The 25,803-nt window shown below is 39.8% G+C and overlaps 1 protein-coding gene across 1 annotated transcript; it reads left to right on the top strand.

Annotated features, from left to right (window-relative positions):
- Positions 1 to 945: 945 nt before the first annotated feature.
- mfng (MFNG O-fucosylpeptide 3-beta-N-acetylglucosaminyltransferase) lies at positions 946 to 24,487 on the top strand. The gene is made up of 8 exons (XM_074665547.1): positions 946 to 1,590; positions 6,429 to 6,474; positions 8,224 to 8,326; positions 12,589 to 12,742; positions 18,732 to 18,817; positions 19,501 to 19,666; positions 19,864 to 19,949; positions 23,442 to 24,487. Exons 1-8 carry the CDS (start codon positions 1,228 to 1,230, stop codon positions 23,491 to 23,493), a joined length of 1,056 nt encoding a protein of 351 aa, XP_074521648.1. The 5' UTR covers positions 946 to 1,227; the 3' UTR covers positions 23,494 to 24,487.
- The last annotated feature ends 1,316 nt before the right edge of the window (positions 24,488 to 25,803 follow it).

The raw sequence follows: 25,803 nt of genomic DNA on the forward strand, positions 1-25,803 counted from the left end.
ACAGACAAAGCCCTCCAAAGGGGTCTGGTCCCTCGACTCCTCAGGTCCTTTGTTCAAAGTGGGGCTGCAATGTACTTGCTGTTTTAAAAAGGGCCCTTTTCAGCTGGGCCGTAAGGCGATCCTGGGCCTTTCCTGGCCAGGGTGTGCCCCGGGCGTCTCTGGTTTACCTGCGGGACCTGGAGGGGTGGAGTTGGGGTGGGCTGGTTCTTCCTGAGCCAGGTAGGTGAAGTGGAGAAGAGGAAAGCAGCTGGTCAGTGGGAGAGCCCGCAAGAGAGAGCAAGAGAGAGGAGGGGAGGGATGGAGGGATGGGTGTAAGGTGAGAACTCTGAGAAAGGACAAATAAACAAAGGTGGCGATGAGGGTCTGAGCTGAATTAATTGTATCAAGCTCTGTCTTTCTTTGGTGATGGTCTCCAGAGACGGCAGCACAGGAACAGCAGACAGTGGATACAGTATGAGACTCTTATAGACCTACAGACTGGTTTATGGGTCAGGCTGGACAACAAGAGTATTTACTGGGTTCTCTTGATTTAATGTACAAATTACTTTTTCTTTTTTTAGATTTAATGTCTTAAAATTTAAGAAAAAAAATGCAAATTGTACAAACACGGAGACTGTCCTCAATCCCTGTAAAGTTTAAAAGAGGATAAAAAGGGAATAATATACACAAACAATAATATTTGAGTACATAAATTTACATTTAAAGGCACCTATAAAGCCTCACTAAATACTATTTCACCTCTATCCTTAGGCATAAAGATTTTCAATCATTGACTGAACTGTATTTTGATAGTGTCTTTATACTATGCTATGAGTTTCATACTTGAACTTTTCTTTGTAAAGAAAAGCAAGTTTGTAACCGGAAGTACACAATTTCTCACACTATTTGTGTTTTATTTTGAAATCAAGTACAGGAAGTTGTACCGTGGGAGCCTCAGTCTATGGTTACACTTGACGCTGGTGGGCAGAGCTGAAACTGTCAAAGTGAAATACATCAGTGTCAGCGACTTTTCACAGAAAATGAGAGGAAAAGGGTCACGTCATGGAGCCTTAGTTCACGTTGAACAACATACAGGTTTTATGTTTTCACGGGAAATTGAACCATATATTGATTATTATTAGTTTATTGAAGAAGAGACTCCGACACGAGTATACGAGTATGAAGAAGAGACCAAAACGAGCAAACATAAGGACTTTAATTTCAAGAATAAACTAACATTTTTCTACCATGCATAAAAGATGGATACGTCGGAGGTTGCCTGTTTTAATCTTCACTTTCTTCATAATTCTTTACGTGGATTTCCAATTACGCACCAGCAGCCTCCCCAAACTCAGCGTGGCTCACCCCCCGTTACCTGGCGCGCTTCACCGCTCCATCCAGCAGGCTCCGTCTCCGGCCAAAGACGCACCAACCCCGGCTCAAAACAGCAGCAGTGTCAGGAGGGTAAACCCCGCTCCTGATGGTGCAGAGGTCTCCCAGCAAAAACTAAAAGTAGAGGACATCTTTATCGCTGTCAAGACCACAGGAAGGTTTCACAGGACGCGTCTGGCGCTGCTGTTCGAAACGTGGATCTCCAGAACCAAGGCGCATGTGAGTGTCTGATGTTTCTGTGCTTTTGTGGGCCACCTTGTTGGCAAAAATGATCAGCGTAGTAGAGTCGCCAGAGGAGAAGAACTAAGCAAGTGGACGAGGGTGGCTTTAATGGTTCAACATTAGCCTGTCTACTAAGACTGGAGAATAGTTAGTCACAATCTGTCAGGAGCTACATCAAAAATGAGTGTTGTGTGACACCTGAAGAAACCTTGGTGTTACTCCTCAAAAGTTTACTTACTTTTGACGACTAATTCTGCCAATTGTTCACCCTAAGTAGCTTTTATTATAGGTCTACTTTTTATTTTAATGATTTGAGAGTTGTGGTATTGAGAGCTGAAGGCATCAGTTGTCCCCCTGTTTTCTTCTTGTTCATTTTTCTGTCGTTGAATTTAAAGGTACTTTACTGGCATGAGAGACAAACTCAGTTACTGTTAGAAATGTAAGAAAATCAGCAAGAAACAGCCTGATTGGATTGAAATAACATGTTATTGTCTGTCTACTCTCTAATCATCTCTTCAACACACACACATAGACACCACTCACACACCCCACTCACACACACTCAGGCCTGGCTGGCATTTCACTTGTCTTCTTTGTGAAGCTTTGCCAACTCACTCTGTATCTACGGGTGATAAGTGGCTTGTCAAAACAACACAACACTCTACAAAGGCCTTGTTTTAAAACCTAAGAGTCCAGCGTCTCTAATCTGCAGAGACTATTGGTCAAACTTGAGAGGAGTGCATCATCAGAATTCAGTTCAATTTAAGTAACAAGACATGGACAGGATTTTGAGTTGGCTGCGAAGTGGCACAACAGAAGTAATTAAGCAAGGAATGAGGGGAAAGATTCACAAAAAATCAAATTAAAAATAAAAATGACCAAGTCTTGTCCACACTTTGGTTTGATGTAGACCGATTATTGTGAAATGTGTTTTCTAACAAAAATGTCTCTATAAGCACACTTCATATCACGAAACTGCTCATTTCCTCTTTTGAAGTGAGTGAAACATATGAGAATTGATCTTTAGCAGAAGTGTCTCTCTTGCTTCATGCAGCTTCTCTTTTCCACTCTTTGTGCAGAGAAATCAAAAAGGGCTGGTTCATTTTGGACAGGTCTGATCAAGTTTAATATTTTGGCACACTCAAAACAACTCCTCTGTTTTCTGCTAAGTTCTTTTCAGACTTAGACAACAGAAAACACAGTCAGCATATGAAAAAATATTATACTGTGAAAGGTAAAACCATCAGGGAACTAAACAAAACGTCTCCCTTTGCTAGAGAAATGAAATTGCTAACGCATGCGTGTGAAAGTGCACAAGCTTTGAAAAAAAAATGTTGGCATTTACACACAAAGATGCAGACATAGTCACACCAAGCAGCAACTTCCTGTTCTGAAAAATGAAGCCATTGAAGTGCAAAAACTACAGTTCTTACAGTGTCCACCTGCGGCTGCTTCCAGATACCAAGGTCTCAGAATAACACAGATTAACAGTGTGGAATGAAAAGGATTTTGGTCTCCATAGCTCATTTCCTCATTTGTAAAAAGTGTTACAAAGATAGGCCTACTCTCCAATAAATCATCTGTTTTTATCAACATAACGGTGATGCAGAGGTAGCAGTGTGGCTGATTAGACTGACAGTGAGAGCATTGTGAGAGCTGTTTGTCAGGGGGACAGGTGATGACCTCCACTCAGATTACATCCATGTTTTTTTCTACTGTGTCTGTATCTGATCAGAGTACCCATGTCTTGCACATTGTTTACTATGTTTACTTGCACATTGTTGTGCTTTTCTTCTTCTTCGGTCAGCTTGCTTCCTGATTGGCTATTGTTCCACTCCTCATGTGTGCATGCTCAACTGTCAGCTGATTCCACACACAACAGGATGTCTAATATGATACTGTTAATATTGATCATGTTTAATAATTACAGGTTCAAATCAGCGCAGCACAGATTGTTCATAAAGCAGATCGGGTTTTAAAATCTGGTACAATTCTTTTGGTACCATCAAAATGTCATGCCCCAAACCAGCACCATGATCTTACTGTGTGTATCCGGGTTTACAGAGGCATGTGAAAACAAGGATGACAGAAAGCAGAAATGAATGCATTTACTCAGGAAGGATCAGTTTAACTACTTAAAAACAGAGATAGTTTCAACCATTAAGTGTGAATATGAACTTTGTTTTATAATAGAAGGAGGAAGAAATGTTGCGACATGAAGTGGTTCTTAATTCGTATGTACTCTCAGAGTTTTTACTCGCTTGTATATATTTAGGCACATGAACACACAGATAAAGTAAAGACACACACACACACACACACACACACACACACACACACACACACACACACACACACACACACACACACACACACATTCACAAAGGAAGTTGTGCAGGCATGCTGTCTGGGCCGAGGGGAAGCAGCCGCAGAGTAGACACTCCTTTAACAATACTGAACCGGAAGCTGGTCAGAGAACAGGAAGTGCAAAGGCAGATTCAGAACTGAAAACACACACACACACACACACACACACACACACACACACACACACACACACACACACACACACACACACACACACACACACACACACACACACACACACACACACACACAGAGTCAGTCAGTCAGGCTTTGCCCATCATACTGAGTGACAAGTCACTTCTACCAACAAGGCAGCTGCTGTCACTCAGCCAGGATATCAGCTAAGCACCGGAAACAGAAGTGTTACAGCGGATGTGCCTCTTATCAGATACTTTTTTAGGGTGGTGGATCAGCTCGTATTTTCGATAAATGTATGTATGTATGTATGTATGTATGTATGTATGTATGTATGTATGTATGTATGTATGTATGTATGTATGTATGTATGTATGTATGTATGTATGTTTGTGTGTTCCTTTCAGTGACCTCAGAATTATTTTTTTTGATGATAAGGTTCTACAAGTTCAGAAATCATCTTAAAACTTACATGGGGGAAGGAAATTTAAAGTAGGATCATAAAAGGAAATATTGCAGTTAAAACCTACATCACGCTGGTATCAGATATGTTGTTGTATCACTGTTCACACTTTGTCAAATATGCACTTCCGATTCAACATGTGAATAAACCCCCATTACTTTCTGGTGTATGATGGGAGAGTTTTTTCCATCTTCCTATGTGAGCTTTGTAAGAGCAGGATGCCCAGTGTTCAGTATACCCTGTTTAACTGTTCAGTCACTGTGATCACCCACATTTGTAATGGAGCCTTTCAATGATGACAAGTTTGAAACACAGCCTTTGATTGGTCGATAGACTTCACTCAAGGCACCAGGAAGGGCCACTCTCTACCACCTTACCTGGTCCAAGAACCAGGTCCAAGAAACCTTTGAAAACCAAAAGGGTCAAAATATCCTCACTTTCCAAAAGTTATCCTCACACCAGGCGTCACAGAAGCAGGAAAACAAAAGCAGTCACACACGAATGAGTGAAACATCAGCGCTGCTACCCTCTAGTGGAAATCTACAGAACAGTTCCCTGTCAGAATACAGAGAAGAAGATAATGGGAAACTTAAAGCATAGATTATTAAAGATTTTAAGCTTTATGATAAAAAAGGCAAGGAAAAGTACTTGGTAAGGTGAAAAATGATTATGCAATTTGCATGATAAGAAAATGAAGATGAATATTTCTCTGTCAACATGCAACATCTGTGTCTACTGCAGTGCTCTGCTGTGATAAAGTGTTACAGATTTTTTTGTTTTAAACCTGAAAAGTATCGATTCTATTTTTTTGAACAAGTAAAGCACCCCTGTGTTCAATCTGATGTTGAGATAACTGCTCAATAGCTGTGTGAAATTTAAGGACAAAAACAGCAAAAGAGGCAGCAGAGGTGGTCTGTGAGATATATTTCTTATCACTTTTTTGCTCCTTGTGCCTCTTTACCCCTCAAAACCTAATCTCCGTGTACTGTGCGGACTATCATCTAAAGAAAGTCTGTAAAGTCATGAGACAGATAAAACAAAGAAAAACATAAATGCGTTCAACATTTTTTTATTCTTACTTTCTCTTTCCAGGACACAATAATGCATTACCATGTGTTGAATAAAACATAAGTCATAGCTTGTGTTAATCTCATGCAACGTGATTCATCGCTGTCTGAGGACATTGAGCACCTGCTCCCATGAACACGTTGAACAAGCTGCTTAGCTCAGCCAGAGGGGCTTACAGACTGGGTATGACAAGAGGGTTGCAAAAACAGATGTTTCTTACTTATTTTTTAGGCTTTTAAGGCCTTAAATAAGAGAGGATAGGATAGTGGATAGATCAGAAAACAGGGACTCTGATCTTTAGGTGTTTTACAGGTTAATACCAACAGAGGTCAGTGTTGTACAATGGATCTTTCTATCTACTTATCTGCCTCTCTAATTATCTATATACGGTTTCTTTCTTTCTTTCTTTCTTTCTTTCTTTCTTTCTTTCTTTCTTTCTTTCTTTCTTTCTTTCTTTCTTTCTTTCTTTTTGTTTGTGTGTTTGTGTATGTGTACGTGTGTAACTACCATTTACTTTATCTGCTAGACGGGAACTTTGTTTGATTTTGTCACATTGAATTAACTGTATTCTAAACTATACTGATCCTCTGTGGTAACTCTGTATGTGTGTGTGTGTGTGTGTGTGTGTGTGTGTGTGTGTGTGTGTGTGTGTGTGTGTGTGTGTGTGTGTGTGTGTGTGTGCGTGTGTGTGCGTGTGTGTGTGTGTGTGTGTCCGATCCTCTGCCCAAACAATAAGACTATCATTTAAGGTCGTATATTTAAGATATTCAAGTCTCTCTCTGTCTTTTCTGTCTTTGTCTAGACCTTCATTTTCACAGACACAGAGGATGAGGACCTGCACTCAGAAGGTCAGTAAAAGAGTTCAATCTCAAGGTCTTTTCATAAATACACAAAACTCATGAAAACTTTTGTATGGGCTGCGTGATTCTCTCCACTAGACTAAATCCAGATGTTATTCCTGCCAGCCCCTGAGCAAAATGTGAGCAAGATCTCAGAGTATGTGGATGAGTGACAGCAGCAGGTCAAAGAAGGGTCATTGATTGAGAGTGAAAGAGCAGGCTGATGACATTGCTCACATTGAGTGAAGTGTGTCTGATTTATACTTTTTACTACTTGCTATGCCTGTAAGTATATTATTTTCCACTGTTGAGCACGTGTTGTTGTGTTACACACGCTGTAGTGGTATTAGCCCAACAGCAGATACCATAACTTATTACTCTGTCTCCTGCTACATGCTTTACCCAAAAGCCCTCAGTCCCCTCACCCATAAATCACTATTTATTGACGGTTGTGGCCTGCTCTTGCATGCAGATATCTATTCCTAGAGATCATGTAGCCAGGGGTGTAATCTTCCTGGTTTTGCTCTTCATACTAGGACAGACCTATTATCTGCATTTTAAAGAATATCAGCATCTGCCCTTTTCTAATCCCATGGCTGATAAGAAACCCATTTAAAACTGATAATTTAGCTCTGATGCAGCCACACCCCTCCACCTGCTCTCACTTCTCTGTCTCCAGCATTGTCCCACCCACAGTTCCACCTGATTGGTTACATGCAGAGCCATGGCTCAGGTAACAGCCAATCAGCACTAAAAGCTGTGCATGCTCACACAGGCTGCAGAGAAGATAAAGGTTTTGCCAAATGGAGCAGCTCCGGAGAGTAGGTATATGTTTCGAAGGAAACTTTAGGCAGCAGACTCTCCTGAAGTTGCAATAAACATCCAAGTCCCAGGTGTTTAAGTTTTGATTTAACTGTATAGGATGTGCTGCTGAGCCTGTGAGCCTTTATTAAACATGTGCTGTCCATTAAATGAAGTTAATTGTTCGAGTTTGTATTCAAAATTTTGACCCCAAATTTTTCACTTTTACTGCAAATTAATATTAGCTCCAAATATTGGTTATCGACCTCCTTGAAAATGAGTAATTAGTATTGGATCAGCCCTGAAAAAGCCATGATCTATCTCTGCTACATGCTCACAGTATACGCTTAAGTCTGCTGATGCAGACATCTGCGCTCGGAGGAACAAAGGAAGTCAGAACTCTTCCCAAACAGACCTCTGACTATGTAGTTGTAGGATTTATGTAAAATCAGTAAAAAGAGATTAGACTGAGGCTAAAGCTGCATGTATGACGTGCCGTAGCAGAATGTTTGCATCCCCACCATCTGATGATCTCTGAAGGATGTACAATACACATCAAACAAAGGGTGCTGTTGTCGTGCTGTAGTTTAGAGCGACTGAAGCTAATCCTGTCACAGTGTGAAGATAAACACTCAGTTTAATCCATTCTTTACACTTTTTCTTTTGCTTATTTGGGACTGAAAGGCTAAAAACAATACTTTGGTTGATTTTCAAGACTGTTCACATTGCTTTTTCTTGTCTTCCATTACAGTCTGTCTTTCTGTCTTTCTCTAAGTTTATTTCTCTCTCTCACTGGCACACGCTATAAACTCATTTGGTGCTTTATGATTATTTTGACTCGAGTAATTGTTTGGTTAGAAAACAAGCAATGCAAAGTATGCGCAATGCTTACAAAATGACAACATGAAGCATCTTTGAAAACTGAGAAATGATCATTTCCCTCTGTCTGTTTTTCAGGCTATAACATGGTGGTGACAGGCTGCCAGTCAGACCACAGCCAGCAGGCTCTGTCCTGCAAAATGTCTGCAGAGTATGATGGCTTCATGGCCTCTGACAAGAGGTAAACAGATTCATAATGTGTCCAAACTGAATTAAAAGAGCAAATTGAGATACCAAACAGCTGATAGTGAAAGGAAAGATCAGCAGATGTGAGCAGTCTTCCAGAGGTTACATGAGCATAAACACAAGTTAGAGTTACAGCTTTGTTTTTATTTCTCCAGTATGTTCATTGATTTATTGAGTGTCTGTTTGCACAGGACTGCCCAGAGGTCAGCTGTCAATCAAATCTGTGCAAGTTCAGAAATCAATATTTGCAGCTGCGCATTGAACACTGTTTCTTCAGTTTATTCAGAGCAAACAGGTTTAGCTTCGATTGAAACATTAGAGTGCATGGATGGTTTATTACTGTGTTGTTTGAACAGGGTGATTAATGTGCAGCAAATGAGATACACCGACATGGCTTTGATAGATTTTATTATCAATGAACTACGTGAGATGGACAATGTGTTCCCTCTGTGAAGAAAAAAGAGGTGAAATAAGATCCCTGAAGCAGGCAAAGCCCACGGAGTAACAGGTTTTTGTGAGAGTCAGAAGCACATGATTTGTGATGGACGACATGAAAGCTCCCTAAAAGTAAAGCCAAAACACTAGGAGCTCCTCTACTGGCTGGCTTTAGTATGGGTCACAAAACTGGCCCCCTCCATGTTAACAGATTAGACATGGGTCTAGCTTAAAATAAACACACTCAACAAATAAGCTTAGCTCCAGCGCCCCCTGTTGACATAAACAACATCTTATCCCCTTGCTGATTTTTTCCTGTGAATGCAAAGGCAGTGTTTTTTTTTTTTGAGGAAAAATTTCTTCCGGATTTATTTTAGCCAGTAAATATGCAACTTGTATACATTTGCTGTAAAAAATAAGAAGAATAAGATAAGAAAATAAGAAAGGCTGTTTTTTTTCAGAATGCTGTCAACCATTTGATCCAACCACCACTTCAACTAAGTTTCAGGCATTTTAAAAAACATAGATTGTTCAAATTGTATTGATAAAAATCATATTTGCTGCAGATGTCTTCGATCTTTAGAGCTCATTTGCTCTGATTTTTCTCAACATCCTGCACTCAGCAACACAAAAAAACAAATAGCTCACCTTAGCCATCAATTACAAGTTACATTAACCCCTTGATGTATGTTGTCCCAAACTTGCAACATTCTCTGTCAGGTCTTGATGCAGCTAAAATGATCTTTGTATCTCATTATTACCTATTGGTTCATATTGCAGACAAACCAAAGATTGTATCAGATTCATTTTGTCACAATGTATTGGTCAGGGGAAAACCTTCTCATGTCTATATAATATAACTCAGTTATAACTATTGTATATACTATACTCAAATTTACAATCTCCACTTATTCAACATCTGTAAGAATGCAAAATCACATAGAAACAATCAATTTTTAGAATTGTTAGTCAATTCAGGCAGTAAGGGGTAAATGAAGTGGGTCAGTAAGAAAACCCAACAGGGTAATCTTTTTTTCCTGTCCCCTGTGATGTGTTGAAGTTAAATGTCATGAGTAATATTTTAAACTTTATTATCAGAAGACCTGCCCAAGTTTTGTCCACCACTCAGTTTTAATTTCCTCTGGCGATGAACTTTGAAACTTTCAGCTTTGATGAGGAGCACCCAAAGGCATCATTAGTTTGGGGCTCAGGGGTCTCTGTTTCACTGTCGGCCTTTAATCATGTCCAGGTCTTAATTGATGTCCCATTCTAAACTGCAGGGTTATTTCAGTGTCACATTTTATGGAGGGTTATTCCAAACCAGAGGGAAACCCAAAGGGAGAAGTGAAGGCATTGCTTAAAGTGGCTAGAATTAGCACTTTTCCAGAGCAAATGGATACCAGGCAAAGTTAGCACCCTGCATGTCAATAAACTAAAGAACTGTAAATAAAAAATAAATTCAAAAATAAGAATAAACCTTATACATAGGAAATATATTTTATGCTGATGAGTTTTGGACATGCACCCAAACTCGCCCCATATCACATCACAGCTAGACAGCGTTGCAACCCTCAACTGACAATTGTTGACAACTTTATTTAATGAGTACCTATGAATCAATGCCATGGCACTAACTATATGGATGAGGAGAATGTGAATCATTCATTGGCTGTGGTGATGGTGAGATGGAGATGCAGTGGTAACCCCTGCTCTAAAAATGTTGTGCTTGTTATGCTTAAAGTGTCAGCTCAGAAAGCTGAGCTAGGTAGGACTTTAAAACTGTTCATGTTAAGAAGTGCTGTTTTTTTTTAATAGCTGAAAGATGGGTTTTTTGGTGGAGTACCTGAAGTGCCCCCCTTAAGACACAACTGGAGGTTCAGCAGCCTTACATGATACTTGTATTTTATATCAAATGCTGTTGTACTGTGTTTCTATTTGTATTGTGGAACTTGTTCGCAAAGCTCATGACAAATACTACAGTTAACTTACATTGACTTTACATAAATGTATGTTTCTATGTCAATATGTGTGGTGTAGTGTACCTAAAAATATTTCTCCCCAGCTTGAGGCAGCCATAGAAGAATCTGGATGATGTGTTTCTCGTATTCTGATTTTTGAAAAACACAATAAGACCAAACAGCTTGTGTTTGGTGTATGACTAAGTCTTCGAATACCATTACGTAGTGAAAATGGCAGAGAAAATGAAGGAGTTTCAGCTTGGCTCTGGAGCTCACTTTATTTGGACGGCAGAGAGGAGTGAGGCTGTTTGGTTTGGATGAAGCGTAAGACTCATTGGGCAGCTATTAGTATGGCAGAGGAAGCAGGACAGCACTTTGTACCAGCAGCCTTGTCATTTGGATTCTGATGTTGCAGGAAGAGTCTGTTGGGTTTGGAAGCCGATTTAACATCATGTCCAGTCATGGAAGTGGCAAGAGAGAAATCAATAAGCATAATTGCTCCCAGAAGAAAACTGTGAAATTCTTGATGGAAGAAGGATGGGAAATCCTGCCAGAGAAAGATGTGAAAATATTTTTCTTGAAATTTTCTGTTTTCCATTAGGAAGAGCAGATTTTTGAAACTCAAAAATAAAACAACAAATATCTTCATTGACAAATTTTAATCCTCAGCATACTGACCTTTTTTATCCTTTGGATATGAACCCTCAAGCCAGTGAGAACTAGTGCATCACTGGTTTTATCAGGTGGGTACCTACCGTCATTGGCGATAAGTTCAGTTATGTCCATGACACCTGCTGTTTGCTTTTGCATCCCAGAGCTACCATGCAAACTCCCACTGCCCATAATATCCACCATCTGTACATCCACACAATATTAAAGCACTACCTGTACTGCAGTGCTTCATTCAAAAAGGCCCAGGGGCCGTTCATGCCAGCCAGTAATAGTAACACCAGTATACGACAAAACCCACCACATAGTCCCATATGGCCCCAGCAACCCAAAACACATCAAAGAGATAGAGGGATAGAGGCAGAGAAAACAGAGACAAGGTGAGAGGCTTGTTTGGCTGGAGCCTACACTGTCAAGTTAGGTTGTCCACTCCACCTACTTTTACAATAGAGGAGCGATAAGACAGAAAATATACAAAAAGAAAACAGAGAGCAACACTAAGCTTTGATTTTTAGAGGTAAAAAAGTAGTTGTATATGTCAAATGTTTTCAGTTAGTGTAAATTTCAGTTTTTTCTGTCCTCATGATAAAGATATTGTTTCTAAAATATCCTGCAAACAAAATCCAAGCAAGTACTATATTTTGATAGCAGATTATTTATGTTTGAAGATACTGATCAGAATTGTAAATCTATCACAAGTGATGGAAGAAGCACTTTTATATATATATATATATATATATATATATATATATATATATATATATATATATATATATATATATATATATATACACACCACCAGTTCAAAAGTCAGAAGATCATGTTGAAATTTCATTTCCCCCAGAGGAACTGTTTCAAGTTGGAGGTCTTCATTTCTTTCTCTGAGTATGAAGTTATTATTCTGAAAAAGTTGTGAATACACTGAAACAAACTCACCCAACTTCAGCAAAGTGATAAACCAAAAACTTCTGACTTTTTAATGATAATTTAATGCACCATCTGCTCTCATTCAAGCAATTTTCAACTCTTTGTGAGTTATAGCTTGATTGAAGGCACAAACTTGGAAGTATAAAATTAGTTTTCAAGTCTGCAGAAAGAGGAATTGAGAGTAGTGTAGAATCCAGTCCAATAAGTCAGATCAGATTGTTCTATGTAAGATGTCTTTTTTTCTGTCCCTCCCTTTGTGCCCTCTTAGGTGGTTTTGTCACGTTGATGATGATAACTACGTGAACCCAGAGGCCCTCCTCTCCCTGCTCTCCACTTTCCCCCAGGATGGTGACATCTATGTGGGCAAACCAAGCCTGGACAAGCCCATCACTGCTCATGAACTGCTGGAGGGCAATGCAACGGTACGACAGCAGTTTATTCATAGCATATTCCTCTAACTTTACACGTGGGCCTTTTTTTTAAAAAATAAAGAGTGTTTAGACAACAAAATAGTGCGTAATTATAACTTTTAACGCTCCATCAGTTTGTTTTGGCTTTCAAATCTGAGACTGTTGTAATAGCTGCAAAGTAGTCAATTTTAAACTAAGGTTTTTGTTTGACACAGAATCAAAGGGCAGAGAAAAATTGTGCTGAACTGCTTTCCATGGATGGATTAAATATACTTATGTTATCTGGTTATGGCTTTTCTCTGTTTAGAATTATTTACTGTTGTCAAGGGGTTTCAACCAATCAGAATCAAGTATTTAAACTACCTGGGTAACTAGAAAGCCCAGAAAAAGTTAACAGGATTTATAAGTGGAGTCTACACTCAGTTACAGAGGTGGTTTACTGTGCTCTTGATGGCACCAGCTTCACATCAGCATTTCTCCCAATTAGAGCTCAGGGTTTGTTTAGACTGTGTCACAGAAACCGTTTTCATATAATATCCAACAGTCCCAGCATATTCATTTCGTGCTCTCCAAACACAGAAGTCTCCCCTGAGGGTTTTCTTTTGGCAGGGTTAGAAAATCCTCTCAAACAGCATTTACACCACAGCGCACTGGAACTCCCCGAGACAGAATTGAATTTATCTGCACCGATAACTCCTTAAGGCAGGGTGACCCCTCTGTGATGCATTACTGTCTTTAACATAACACCACAGAGGTTTTTTTTCTTGTTGTTCCTCCTCCTAAGAGTCTTTACCTCCTCTTTGCCTCTCAAATATTTTTTCTCATTTTTTTCCATTATATCTGCTCCTTTCTTTTTTCCAACTTTGGTTCACAGGAAACCAGTGTTTTCTATCCTCTTGCTTCTATTCTTTTGTTTTGTTGCGATATTTCCAACTGTCTTCATTTTAAACATTGCTTGTCATTCGCCACTCAGAACATACTGGCACACCAATTTAGTAGTGTCACACTTTCTCGCTTTTCTCCCTCAACGGGCTATGATCATGTTTTTACAAAAAAATGTTACTGTTGAGTGAATAAATCCCATTAAATGCTGGTTTAATTGGAAAAGATGCAAGTGACCAGTAGAGGGCAGTGGCGTGAGTCGCGTCAATCTGTTACACTATCAGCACTACTATGGGTTAAGCTCGACAACCACGGTTGGCAAGGTGACGATAACAGGTACTACAAGAAAGAGCTTCACTTCTGCATGGAAAATACACATTGCTGAGAGCAAAATAACTCTTCACACAAGAATTCAGTTTAAACTCTGTCTTTTCGAGGCCCCTAGAGAAACAGACCCGTTTACACCAAGCGGTCCAGTATGGATCAGTACAGTTTGTTATGGGTCGGTAAACCCTGATCCTGTTTGCGTCTACGCAGCGAACCATGCCCTTCTTGGTAGCTAGCATCTCAGCTACGAAACAGTGTGACAGCACAGCAGCACGACACAGTGTACCCCGCTAATAGATCCAACAAAAAAGCACAATGTGATGTTTCTTGCTGTTTCTTGATGCCTTTTTTCAAACAAAAAGAAAGTTATTTTCACGAAGTCGACTGGAGATTTAAACATGGCAGGGTTAAATGTTTTTTCTTAATACTGCTGTCACAAAGAAAGTAGCGATTCTTTCAACCAATTAACTGACTGTAGTGTTTCTAGTGCCACTTTCTGGTGTCAGACTGGTGTGTCTGGCACTCTAACAGAAGGGTACTTAAAGTGGGGCAGTACAGGGTGGGCCAGAAAGATTTACCCATTGCTTTTTCCGCACTATCCAAAAATGCTTGCAGACAAACATAACAAACATTGAACACAGTTTCTGTACTTCATTCTCTGTCACCAAAAAGATTTACCTCTCAGTATGGCCACCCTTTGCCTTTATCATAGCCTGGAGATGAGATGGGGCACTGCCTGGCATGAGCTCCGTGCTGTCTCTGCATCAAGTTTTGACCATGACTTCATCAGAGCTGTCTTCAAAGCGGTGACACTGCTGTGAGATACTCTTGAGATACTCCATCTCCAGGAAAGACAAGATTGTAAAGTCCATTGGATTGATATCTGGACTTGATGGAGGCCACATGATTTTGTCCCGGGAGCCAGGAAAGTGCTGCTTGCACCAGGCCTGTGTGACATTGGATGTGTGAGCTGGTGCTCCATCTTGTGTGAAGACATACTGGTTTCCAAATGCATTGATACACCAAGGCAACACTTTTTCTTCAAGCATTTGAAGGTACACCTGGCTGTTCACTTTCACACCCTCCTGAATGAAGACAAAAGGAGACTTTGAGCCATCAGATGCAGCAGCCCACACCATGACTCCAGCTGTCTTCTGACTATGAAAATGAGTTCTGCAGCCTTTGGGTAGGTGCTGTGCACTATGTGCATAAACCCTGTCATTCTGGGAAGTGATCACTGCCTGAACGGTGAAGATCTTCTCATCAGACCAAACCAGGACTTTGTCTGCGGCACTCTGGATCTCTTGCAGCATCATTGTCCCCTTGTCAAGACATTTTTTCTTAGAAGCGGCTGAAATCAGTTGTCTGTGTTGCATTTTTAGTGCTTTCAGTCTGAGATCCTGTTTGACGATTCTTCTCAGTGAGGTTCTTGAGATGTTCACTTCCTTTGCTGTTGCCCCCATGCTCTTGCGAGTATTCCTCTGGATTCTCTTCCTCACCATCTCAACAACCCTTTTGGTCTGGACTGAACGTTTTCTTCCAGGGATTGGCTTGCTGGTGGTATTGCTAGTCTCCTCGTATCATTTCATGACATTGTAGACAGTCTTACGACAAACATTCACCTTTTTCATGATTTGCATTGTTGTCAGTCCAGCCTCCTTCAAGGCCACAATCTGGTCACGCTTACCCTTTGATGCCATACTCGACAATCATTAGGAGTAAACAAATGAACTCAGGTACATCAAAAGCTATGCCTTTTAAGAGAAACTAAGTTTCTAGGGCAAAAGCTAAGCAAACAAAATAGAGATATATGATAGGTAAGTCTTTCTGGCCCACCCTGTTAGGGTCGGTAATTTGAGGACTTGTCCCAGTTTTAGTCAAAGGGAAATGCTTTTTTCATGCCCCTGCTCATCATGCTCTGCTCAAATGCACATCGAGAGACTCTTATGTAATGTACAACAAAGCCTAGGTCCCCTGCGAACAGATTCAGGACCATTTGTCGATTGGTAAACTGCAGATTGCCGATTTGATAAACCGTTGCCATTTTATGATCCATATTTTTCCCATCCATCCTCAACTATCATCTCCACTGTCATGAAGCTAACAGAACATAAAGACAGGATGCAGTGAGGGAGAGATGCATGAATAGATGGAGAAACAATAAACATGTTTAGTGATGCATATTTTGTTGGGATGGGTAAGAATATCTGGTTTATTGATCAATGAGTGATTATTACCTCATTAGGCTCATATCGGCTTGTAGTGAAACTCTCTGTCTCTTCTCTGCACCTGTTTTCAACCTCTGTCGGTCATTTTTTGAAAAGACTCCCTCATGTATTAAACTCCTCTTTAGGTGCAGCTATTTACCCTGAAAAACTAACATCTTAATTCATCCCTGCTTCCTCCTTCTGCTTCTTCTGTCTCTTTTCTATTCCGGTATTTGCATTCCTTTGTCTCACTTTTCCCTCCTGTTTTCCTTTCTCTCCATCCTGGCTGGCAGTGAAGAAAACACAAACGAATGTCAAGCCACTCTCCATCTCCGAGTCTCATTTTCTTACATCTCGCTGCCTATCTTTTTCGATTTCCTGTCACTGTTGCAAGGCTGCCAGGAGGAGAAGAGAAGAGAGGAGAAGGAGGAAAAGAAAGGAGAGGGGTGGAAAGAACAGGATGGAAAGATAAGAAGGAAAAGACTTCACAATAAAACAAAAACTGGGGAATGACAGACAAAGAGGAAGAGGAAATAAATGGTGAGAGAAAAATGAAGAGAAGAGGAAATGAAAGGAAAGAAATGGATACATGAAAAGAAAGAGGGGGGGTGAACAATGGAGGAGAAAATAGGGGAATATAAAGTAAAGGAAATGATGTAAAGAAAGGAAAAAGAAGGGAAAGGATTGAGAGGAAAGATAAAAATCATGCTGAGAGACAAAATAACTGTGAGTGCAGATAAAGTGAATACTCAAACAGAATGAAGGGGAAAGTCCAGAACGACAGTAATTTGTTCTGTGATCACTACAAAAAGAAATATTTCCTATTAAAACATCACCTGAACAGATAAACCTGCAGGCAATAAAAAAATCTCACCAACACATCTGCTATAGAAACCAGAGAGGTTTTTCAGATAATCATGAGCTGTTCAAGTCCAAAGAATCAATATGGGTCTGAGAGAAACCAGAGACAGAGGAGGAGGAGCTCATAACTAAGGCAGAGCCTCACCGGTTTGGCATTTTTGAGCTTGATTATGAAATCAGGTTGGGACGTTAAAATTGACGCATTTTCCACATTGGGGCTCATTATTTTTCAGACATTTGAAGCCTGAATTAGACCAGACCTTCTCAATAAAGACTGTGGTTAAAGTTTGGTCCAGTGCATGGGGTAAAAGGTACAAGAGAGCTGCTTTTATAGAAAGATCTTAATTCCTGCGGAGCTGTGATACAGAGTTACATGTGCTGCAGACAGTCCTGAGGAGATTATCAACTCTTGAGTCAAAGCATGAACTGCTGGATGGATTGAGTGATGGCACCACCAGGATTGTAATATTGTATGTTCTGTTAAAAAAAAAAAAATCATATTACCACACAGGGGGTACAATAATTCCAAAACCAGTATATCTGTGAAAGCTCCATGTCAGTCGTCATAGTCTTATGAAAGAATTGTAATGATGTTTGGTTCAGTGAAAGGTGCATTTATTTTCTTCTGTGTCTGACACAAAAATAGTTTGAATGTTAAACTGTAGATGCTACTCTAGAATACGCCAATACAGTATGATAATCAATGAAGTTTTTATTTTTTGATAAATCAATATAAAAATCTATAACTGTATTAACCCACATTAAAGATGCAGTTTCATTTTTATTGAAAGCTCATCTAGAAAGGTAGGATCGTCTATAATTAGAGGTTTTGTAATGAAATGTCTATAGTTGTCATGTCTAGAAAGGGTGTGTATACGTCATGTCTGAGGTCATGTAAGGCTCACTGCTACAAACCAAGGAAATGAGACACACGGTAAGAAGAGACAAGCAAATTCAAAAGGACCACTGAGCGCCATCTGAGAACAACATTTGGTTGATGCTGATTTTGGTGCCCCCAGTGGTAACAAATGTATATGCGAATACTTTTCTAGTCTGGTCCTGTGCATAGTTAGAGCTATGTAGTATTTTCTGAAACAGTCTCAATCTTCTGTATATGCCAGTCTAATGTGTCGCTTACTCTAAATATTTGCCGTTGAAAGTCTAAGGAAAGGCCGTACCTTATTTCTTTGTCTTTCATTTGATCTGACACCTATTCCCATGAAAAAATTCTAGGCATGAAATTGTCTGTTTGCTGTTGGTATTTCCTCTACGGTTTTGGCTAATGAAGAGTCATTAGTATTAAGTTTAATCTATTTGCCAACCTGTTAAAAAGCCCTCTTTAAAGCAGATTTAAAAGGATTTTGCCTGAATATAGCACCAAAATCATCTGTGCACTCAATTACAAGTAGCTACATAATAATTGAACAGAAATTTAGCATTTAAAAGGTGAGATTATGCTGTTGTTTTAAGTTTGTGTCCTCTTTAGAAATGCAGAGCAAACAAGCTAGGCTAACGAGTGAGACAATACTAGTTAGCGCCCTTTGTGCTGCTTTGGTCCTGCTATTGAGTTGATTTTTTATGTACTTCAGTTTTTAACCAGAGAAGTTCAAACACATCTATCAAAACAATGATAGGTAAATCATAAACAAACAAAACTAATCTGTGCATATGTACATGATTTCTACTCAGACTGAAACTGTGTGTATGTGTTGTGTGTCTCTCAGAGAGAAGTGCAGTTCTGGTTCGCCACAGGAGGAGCAGGGTTCTGTCTGAGTCGACGGCTGGCCGAGAAAATGTCTCAATGGGCCAGGTATGCATCAAATATCCACAGCTGATTTCTCACATTCAGTTACCTTGTTCTACCTTTAGAGATTGCAATTTGTCTTTTTTTTATCTTGGTGGGGTAAAAAGCTAAGAAAAAAGTTTCCAAACAAGGCAGCAAAGACTGAAAATGTACAAGGAAAAACTTTGACATGCCAACCTGCTTTTTATAACTTCATCATTTGATCTTCAGAAGCCTGAACAACATCTCTTGTCTCTCACATCTCTGAGTTTTTGAATGCACCAACATATCCACCACAGTCTCTCTTTAAACTTTAACTGCAGTATAACTTTGAACAAAAGAAAAATAAAGCTGACTAAATCTTCTGAGTGATGAATCACCAGTCCAAAGTAAGTTAAGAGTCTCTGCAAGTTTGTATTTATACCGCTATCAAACAACTGAGACTAATGGCCGCCCTGGGCTAGAAGGTAGAGAATCAATCCATGATATTTATGGTGTACTTTGGAGAAGGTCAGCAGTAAAGTCCAGGCTGTAAGTGGTTAATGGGCCAAATCATGCAAAAATCTCTCCTGTTCATTTAAGATGAAAGTTGAGCCTATTATAGTCTTTAAAAATGCTCACCTCATAACTGGAAAACTAGAAGCATGATCTATGTTTGATATAATTCTTAAGTCTGGTGTGTGTGTGTTTTGTGTGCATTATGTCTTCAGTGGCTCACAATTCGAGCAGACATCGGCAAAGATCCGTCTCCCTGATGACTGTACGGTGGGCTTCATTGTGGAGAAGAGACTGGGCATCTCGATGGTCCACTGTCCTTTATTCCACTCACACCTGGAAAACCTGCTGCTCATCAGCCACAGAAGCATACCACAACAGGTAGAGACACACAGACACACAGACACACACACAGACACACACACACAGACACACAGACACACACACACACAGACACACACACACACACACACACACACACACACACACACACACACACACACACACACACACACACACACACACACACACACACGGAGGAAGTCTAGTGTGGTTTACGTCTGTAATCTCTGCTGCAGGTGACTCTGAGCTATGGCATGTTTGAGAACAAGATGAACAGCATCGATGTGAAAGGAAGCTTCTCTAAAGAAGACGACCCTTCCAGGTTAGTCTGTCACTTATTTAACCCATGAATCATAGGACTGTAATGGTGCGTTCTTTGTACCCAGAACTGGGAAGTTGGGACTGGGATTGACGTCATCTTCAAGTTCAGCATCTCAGTTGCCAATTCGGTAAAAAATTGCCACAACAGCAGTACTTCTGTATTTAAACATCAAATAGTACTCTATAAACAGCTGATCTATTGCCACAAACACTAGTCAGAAATTCTAAAATTAAAAGTATGTAACATGAGCTTAATTACTGTTTTCTTTTTAAAATCTATGATAGTAACTGTGAAATTGGTCAAACACCAGTGTATACTTAAAGGCAAGGCAAGTATATATATATATCAGCATGGCAATTCAAAGTGCTTTTAAAGCTGTGGCTGCCTTTGCTTGACATGTCTCTATCACATCAAACTTTCATAATTTAGCTGAAAACACACTCTTTGGCCCTTTGCATTACAGCAAATTAAGAACGTCTTCAGCTTATTACCTGCTTCCCCAAAGTTAGCATGCCAGCTGAAATCACATTTGCAATGCATCATGCTGATGACATGCCATCACACTGATGGTTTACAATCTAATCCATGTTTTTGTGGTGGCCATGTCACCTTTTTATATGTCAACCTGCCCCATAGATTGTACGAATGATAGATGACAAAACAGCTCCCCAAAAATAAAGCCTTAAAAATGAAGCTCCCCTTGCTGCCTGGCAGCAGTATAAGCCGTAAAGCTAGCCTCCTTTATGTAAACAGATGAGACATGAGCCAAAGTATAAAAGTAAAAAATGAAACAAAACAGAATTAAATACATGTCCAATAAACACAGTCTCTGTTGTTAAAGTTATTAATTATCATCCTCCCTCTTTTGTTTCCATGATGTGCCCATAAATACAATCACTGCCCAGTAATTCTGTATAGGTGTGCACAGGTGTCCTTTGTTTTAGAAACAGAAGTGCAGGTGAAAGGATTTTTAAGTGATGAGAGTGGCACAGAAACTTTCAGGGTTCAGCAAAAATAAGATATCTCTGGCCTGTTTTTGGTTTGATATATTATAAAAGAGGAGTTGGAGTTCACCAAAAAAGTAGAGAGGTTGGAGAGGACAGGAAAAGCCTTTCTTTTTGCTCTAAAATAAGATTGTGCTTTAATGTTCAAATGTGAAAAATAAACACTCAAAACCTGTAATCAAGAAATCAAATATTTAGCCAAAGTGCACCCTATAAATATTTCAGCGTCAGAACTTCCTCAGCTCTCAGTTTTACTCCTCAGCTGATCCGAACTGAAGACGTGACACCTCTGCAGCTCTGGTTCATCTTGTTCTCTGTTCAGTCAGAGATAAAAGCAATTTGATGTAACACCACAGAACAACAGATGTGTTTGTCTTTCCCAGTCCTCTCCTTCACCAGCTGCAAGAACGTATCACTGTGAATGCTCAGTGGTGAACTTTTCCATTTGTTTCCATCCGCTGGTGTCGCAAGGAGTTACGTTCAACATCACGGCAGCCTTAAAGGTGCAGCCAAAATGTTCATCACTGAAAAAAACTCTTTCCTCTCACCAAAGGCTCTTTTTTTAAATCTTGTTTTTCCTGTTTCCATCCTGGTTTGTTTGGGGAAATGTGATTTGTTTGACCAGAAAAATCAGGCCAAAGCACAAAAATACACACACAGAAATACAGACAGCATTGCTGAAGGGTGTCAGAGATGGATTCATATACTGTAATATAAATGCAATCTATAATACATGACAAGATGAGACAAAAGCAGAGTCAGGTACTCAGTCTGGGATAGAGAAATGAACAAACAAGGTAACTTTGATCACAGCGTGTCACAAGTTTGTCTTTTCTCTGATGAATTGACTTCACATTAAGACAGTTCTTGAGACATGTTGTTTTCACATAGCAAAAAACAGCACAAATGGTTTCCTGCCCAGTTTGTATCATACAGTTTCTCTATCAGTATTACACAAACACAGGCCCTTTAATACAATATTTTTACAAAGTCACTTGCAAACATAAATAAACCCACAATTATCTGCACACATACTTTCTCAGCAAGTCACAGCATAGCTAATAGAGAAAAGAGTGTAAGCAGCAGTTTTTAAGTCGTTTCCTCCCTCAGTATCACACATTTACAGGAGACAATGGTATATTATGAAGAAAACAAATCTTGTAGGAAGCTTGTTTGATTGATAACAAGTAGCGGGGTAGACTGAAGTGAGCCAAGTTGGGCCTGAGCAAACAAACCGAGAGTCATAAACTGTTGAAATTACCATGCACAGATAAAAAATACTTGTCAAATTTCTTGAAAAGAATTATTTTTAGCACAGTAAACTAAAGAAATACCTTTTTTTTTACCTGTTGACAGATTTATTTCTCTTTACAATCGGTTCAGACATTACTTTATCCTGTAATATCTTCAAATAAGATGCTTTTTTAAAACATGTGCCAAAGCCAATGTACAAACACAACGATTAAGAAAACATATCAACAATCAAAAACATTATTATTAAGAACAAAAAAGTAATATAATCAATTAACTCATTTAATTGTTATTTTATCACTTATTCATTTTCACAACCTTTCAGACCTATGGGTGCTCTTTCATGGGCAGTTCTTGTTCTTGGTATCTTGCCTAGATATACTGTAAAAAAACCCTGATCTGATGACATGAATCAACTCAAATTTTAAAGAACAACAAACAAACAAATAACTAATATATTTTTCTTGCTACACGCCTTCTATATTTGTCTTTTTATTCCAAAACTTTTGACGAGTTTTAAATGTCTAGACAGAAAAGACAGGAGCAAAAACATTTTCTCCTTGCTGCAGGTGGGAATCATGAAGACGCATAAATTATGTAGGATTATTTTAATATGTGACATCTTCATTAGATGCTCTGGCTGGACTATTTTTAGCTCCTTAAGCTTTCTTTTTTTAGCTGCAGCAGATCGTCAGTATCGGTGCTGTCGCAGTCTCCACAGGCTGCTGGTAGAGGACGATACAAAGTCACAGACAAGTTCACGTCTCCTCTGAGACTACCTGCAAACTTTCAGGTCCACAGTCCAGTTTTGATATGGACTAAAAAATGGACAAACAGCGGCTTTGTGACATCCTGTTGTAATTTAATCCAGATTTTTGTACCTTTGTCTTTATCTGTCAGGTTAGATGACTGACCTTTGAGTCTGCTCTGTCTGAGGGGACTAAATAAGTAGTGTCCATTTACTGTGAGGATGTTGAACATGAGTACCTGATTAAAAGACTAGTCTTTACTTTTTTTTTTAAGGTACTAGAACTGTTTAAAAATAGTTATCCTTCATGTCTCACTAAACCTGCTGACACACTCACTTTTTTGCTGCAGCAACTACACCCTGTGATCTCTCTCTTTCCTCTCACATCTTGTCATGTCTTCCCCGTCACTACACATAAAAGACAAAAAATGAAACTTTCAGAAGAAAGCATGCCTCTGAATTATTAATCATCTCTTCTCCTATCCACAGGTTCAAGACTGTACACTGCATGCTGTATCCTTTCACCAGCTGGTGCCCTTGAACTCTGCATACAGAGACTGCAACTTCTAAACAACTCACATGTAAAATGGACAGGCAAACCTGCTGGACGAAGAGTTTTACCTGGAGATAAACTCAACCAAATAAAGTCGATGGATTTATTTCAGGAGCAGAAACCACAACTGGAGAATCAGAACTTAAAATAAAGGTTTGCACAATGGAGGACGGACTTCATGTTGTTGAGGGAGGTGTGACTTCCCGAATGATGGTTGTGATACTGGCTATGCTGTTTCCACTTTAATTCCCCTCAGGAAAGAAACAGGTGAAGAGATGAAGCTGAGACAAGCTCTAAGTCCTGGCAAATAGCTGCAACATGAATGTAATCATGCCTAACTCTGTAACCTTTAATGATCAAGATGAAGAAGTGTTATAAAATTAATATCATCTCCTTTTAATTGTTAGGTGTTCAGAATAAGGTCTGGGAACCAAAACCTTTGAACAGGCTATTGTGATATATAGGCTGTAAAGAGGATTCCTTGTTTTTTGGAGGCAGCCTCAAGTGGACACTCAAGGAACTAATTTTTTTTTGTACTTTTTTTACTGGCTCCAGCTTTCGGCACCAGAGATTCCCTTTTGTTTTTTCCCACCTGAACCAACCTCACTCTGAGTATGACCTGGGGAGGACTGAACCTAGAAATATACTTTCTGTTAACCATGCATGTGCAAATACGTGATGATGGCTGCCACCCATGTCCTCAAAATTAAATTAAATAAACAGACATGAGCTGAAGAATGTATAGACAGTAGAGGCAGTGTAGAGTCAGAGTGGATGTGGCAGCTTTAACAGCAGCGGATGTTACAAATGGTGGAAAGCTTGCCTCTGTTGTCTCTTCCAGCCTTGATCTAATCTTAAACACAACAGTAACCTCCTCCTTTTTGCCTATTTGTTACAAACAGAGATTGTTACATCTTAACTACTGAATTTTCTGGTTTATTTTGATGTCTATGTCTATGGGAGAGAAGCAATGAAGAAAAGACAGCACTTATCATGTCATGAAATTTTGTCAAATTATATCCTTGACAAAAATAAATATGAAATTGTTTTTCTCTTAAACATTTTTGCTATTTTATTTTATTTTTTATTTTTTTAATTCAAACTCATATTTTGCATGAATAAGATGACACGGTTCTGTGCTCTGGCCTTGTTTGAATGTGAGTGTGTGTGTGTGTGTGTGTGTGTGTGTGTGTGTGTGTGTGTGTGTGTGTGTGTGTGCTATGAAGGTCGTGTCCTCCTTATCTAAACCTCCTTCCTCTCTTTACCTCGCTAGCTCAACTCTCTCTTCCACCCCTCCATCTGTTTCAGTTTACTCTGTTTTGTCCACAATCACTTTGCTGGCTCCACCAAGGCCATGTCTGAAAGCAAATCAAACACTTATATGTTCTTTTTGCCTCCGCTGCATTTAAATTTCAATTTCTGAACCTTGAGCTTTAGCTGTGGCATAAAGAAGATCTGAGCCAACATACCTGACACTTAGCGTCCACCGCGGTTTGAAAATCGTGCACTCACCTGTAGGAGAATCATATCCAGTTGGACAGATCAGATTCAAAAGCAGAATACAAATCTCAAAACAGCACGTGCACGCTTCACCGTTGGTCTTGGAGCAGGAAGCAGAGGCCGTGTGGGAGCGATGACAGTGTGCTGCTGGCGGCACACAGGTAGATTGTTTGCTGAATAGAGATGTGATGAATACAGATTCACTGCAGAAAGCATGAGGGGCTGACCTCGTGTGGAGTGGATAAGAAGATTGAAAGTGTGCTGGACGGACTGTGTGTGGCACAAATGTGTTCCTACAAAGATACTGGGATCCACCATGTAACCTACAACGTGTGTGAAGTTGAGCTGAAAGTAAACTGTGAATGAAAATAAACTGAGTGATTCAGATAAATAATCTTTTTATCTGAATTTTATGAAATTAATGCTGGGCTGTAAAACCTCTAACCTGTTGACTACTGGGCCCTGTTCTACGAAGCAGGATTACTGCCTAGCGAGGTAGCTTTGAGGATAGGTTCTGGATTCCCTCTTTCTACAACACGGGATCACTCCTCAGCGAGGCGAGTCTCCATGGCAACATACGCTGAACGGCTAACCTGCTCCGGGGCAGGTTAGGTTCCAGATTGAACTCGCGGACTATAAAAACCCCGCCCACTGACCAATGAGCCCTCACGAAAAAATGGCTCGTCCGTTCTTAGAGGGTCCCATGGACATCGGAGCCCGACCCACTCTCTTTTTCGGATGACCACCTTTATGAAAGTTACCGGTTTTCCAGGGAGGGGTTGGTAGTACATGACACTT

The sequence above is a fragment of the Halichoeres trimaculatus genome, unplaced genomic scaffold, assembly GCF_033239565.1.
Source record: "Halichoeres trimaculatus isolate MK-OKI-2021-1 unplaced genomic scaffold, fHalTri1.1 fHalTri1_scaffold_2, whole genome shotgun sequence".
Taxonomy (NCBI): Eukaryota; Metazoa; Chordata; class Actinopteri; order Labriformes; family Labridae; genus Halichoeres; species Halichoeres trimaculatus.

Bases quoted from the DNA above. Each gene is read 5' to 3' on its own strand.
- mfng (XM_074665547.1), top strand. From the start codon at position 1,228: ATGCATAAAAGATGGATACGTCGGAGGTTGCCTGTTTTAATCTTCACT. The intron at 1,591-6,428 runs GTGAGTGTCTGA...GTCTTTGTCTAG, and splicing joins TCTCCAGAACCAAGGCGCAT to ACCTTCATTTTCACAGACAC. The intron at 19,950-23,441 runs GTTAGTCTGTCA...TCCTATCCACAG, and splicing joins AAAGAAGACGACCCTTCCAG to GTTCAAGACTGTACACTGCA.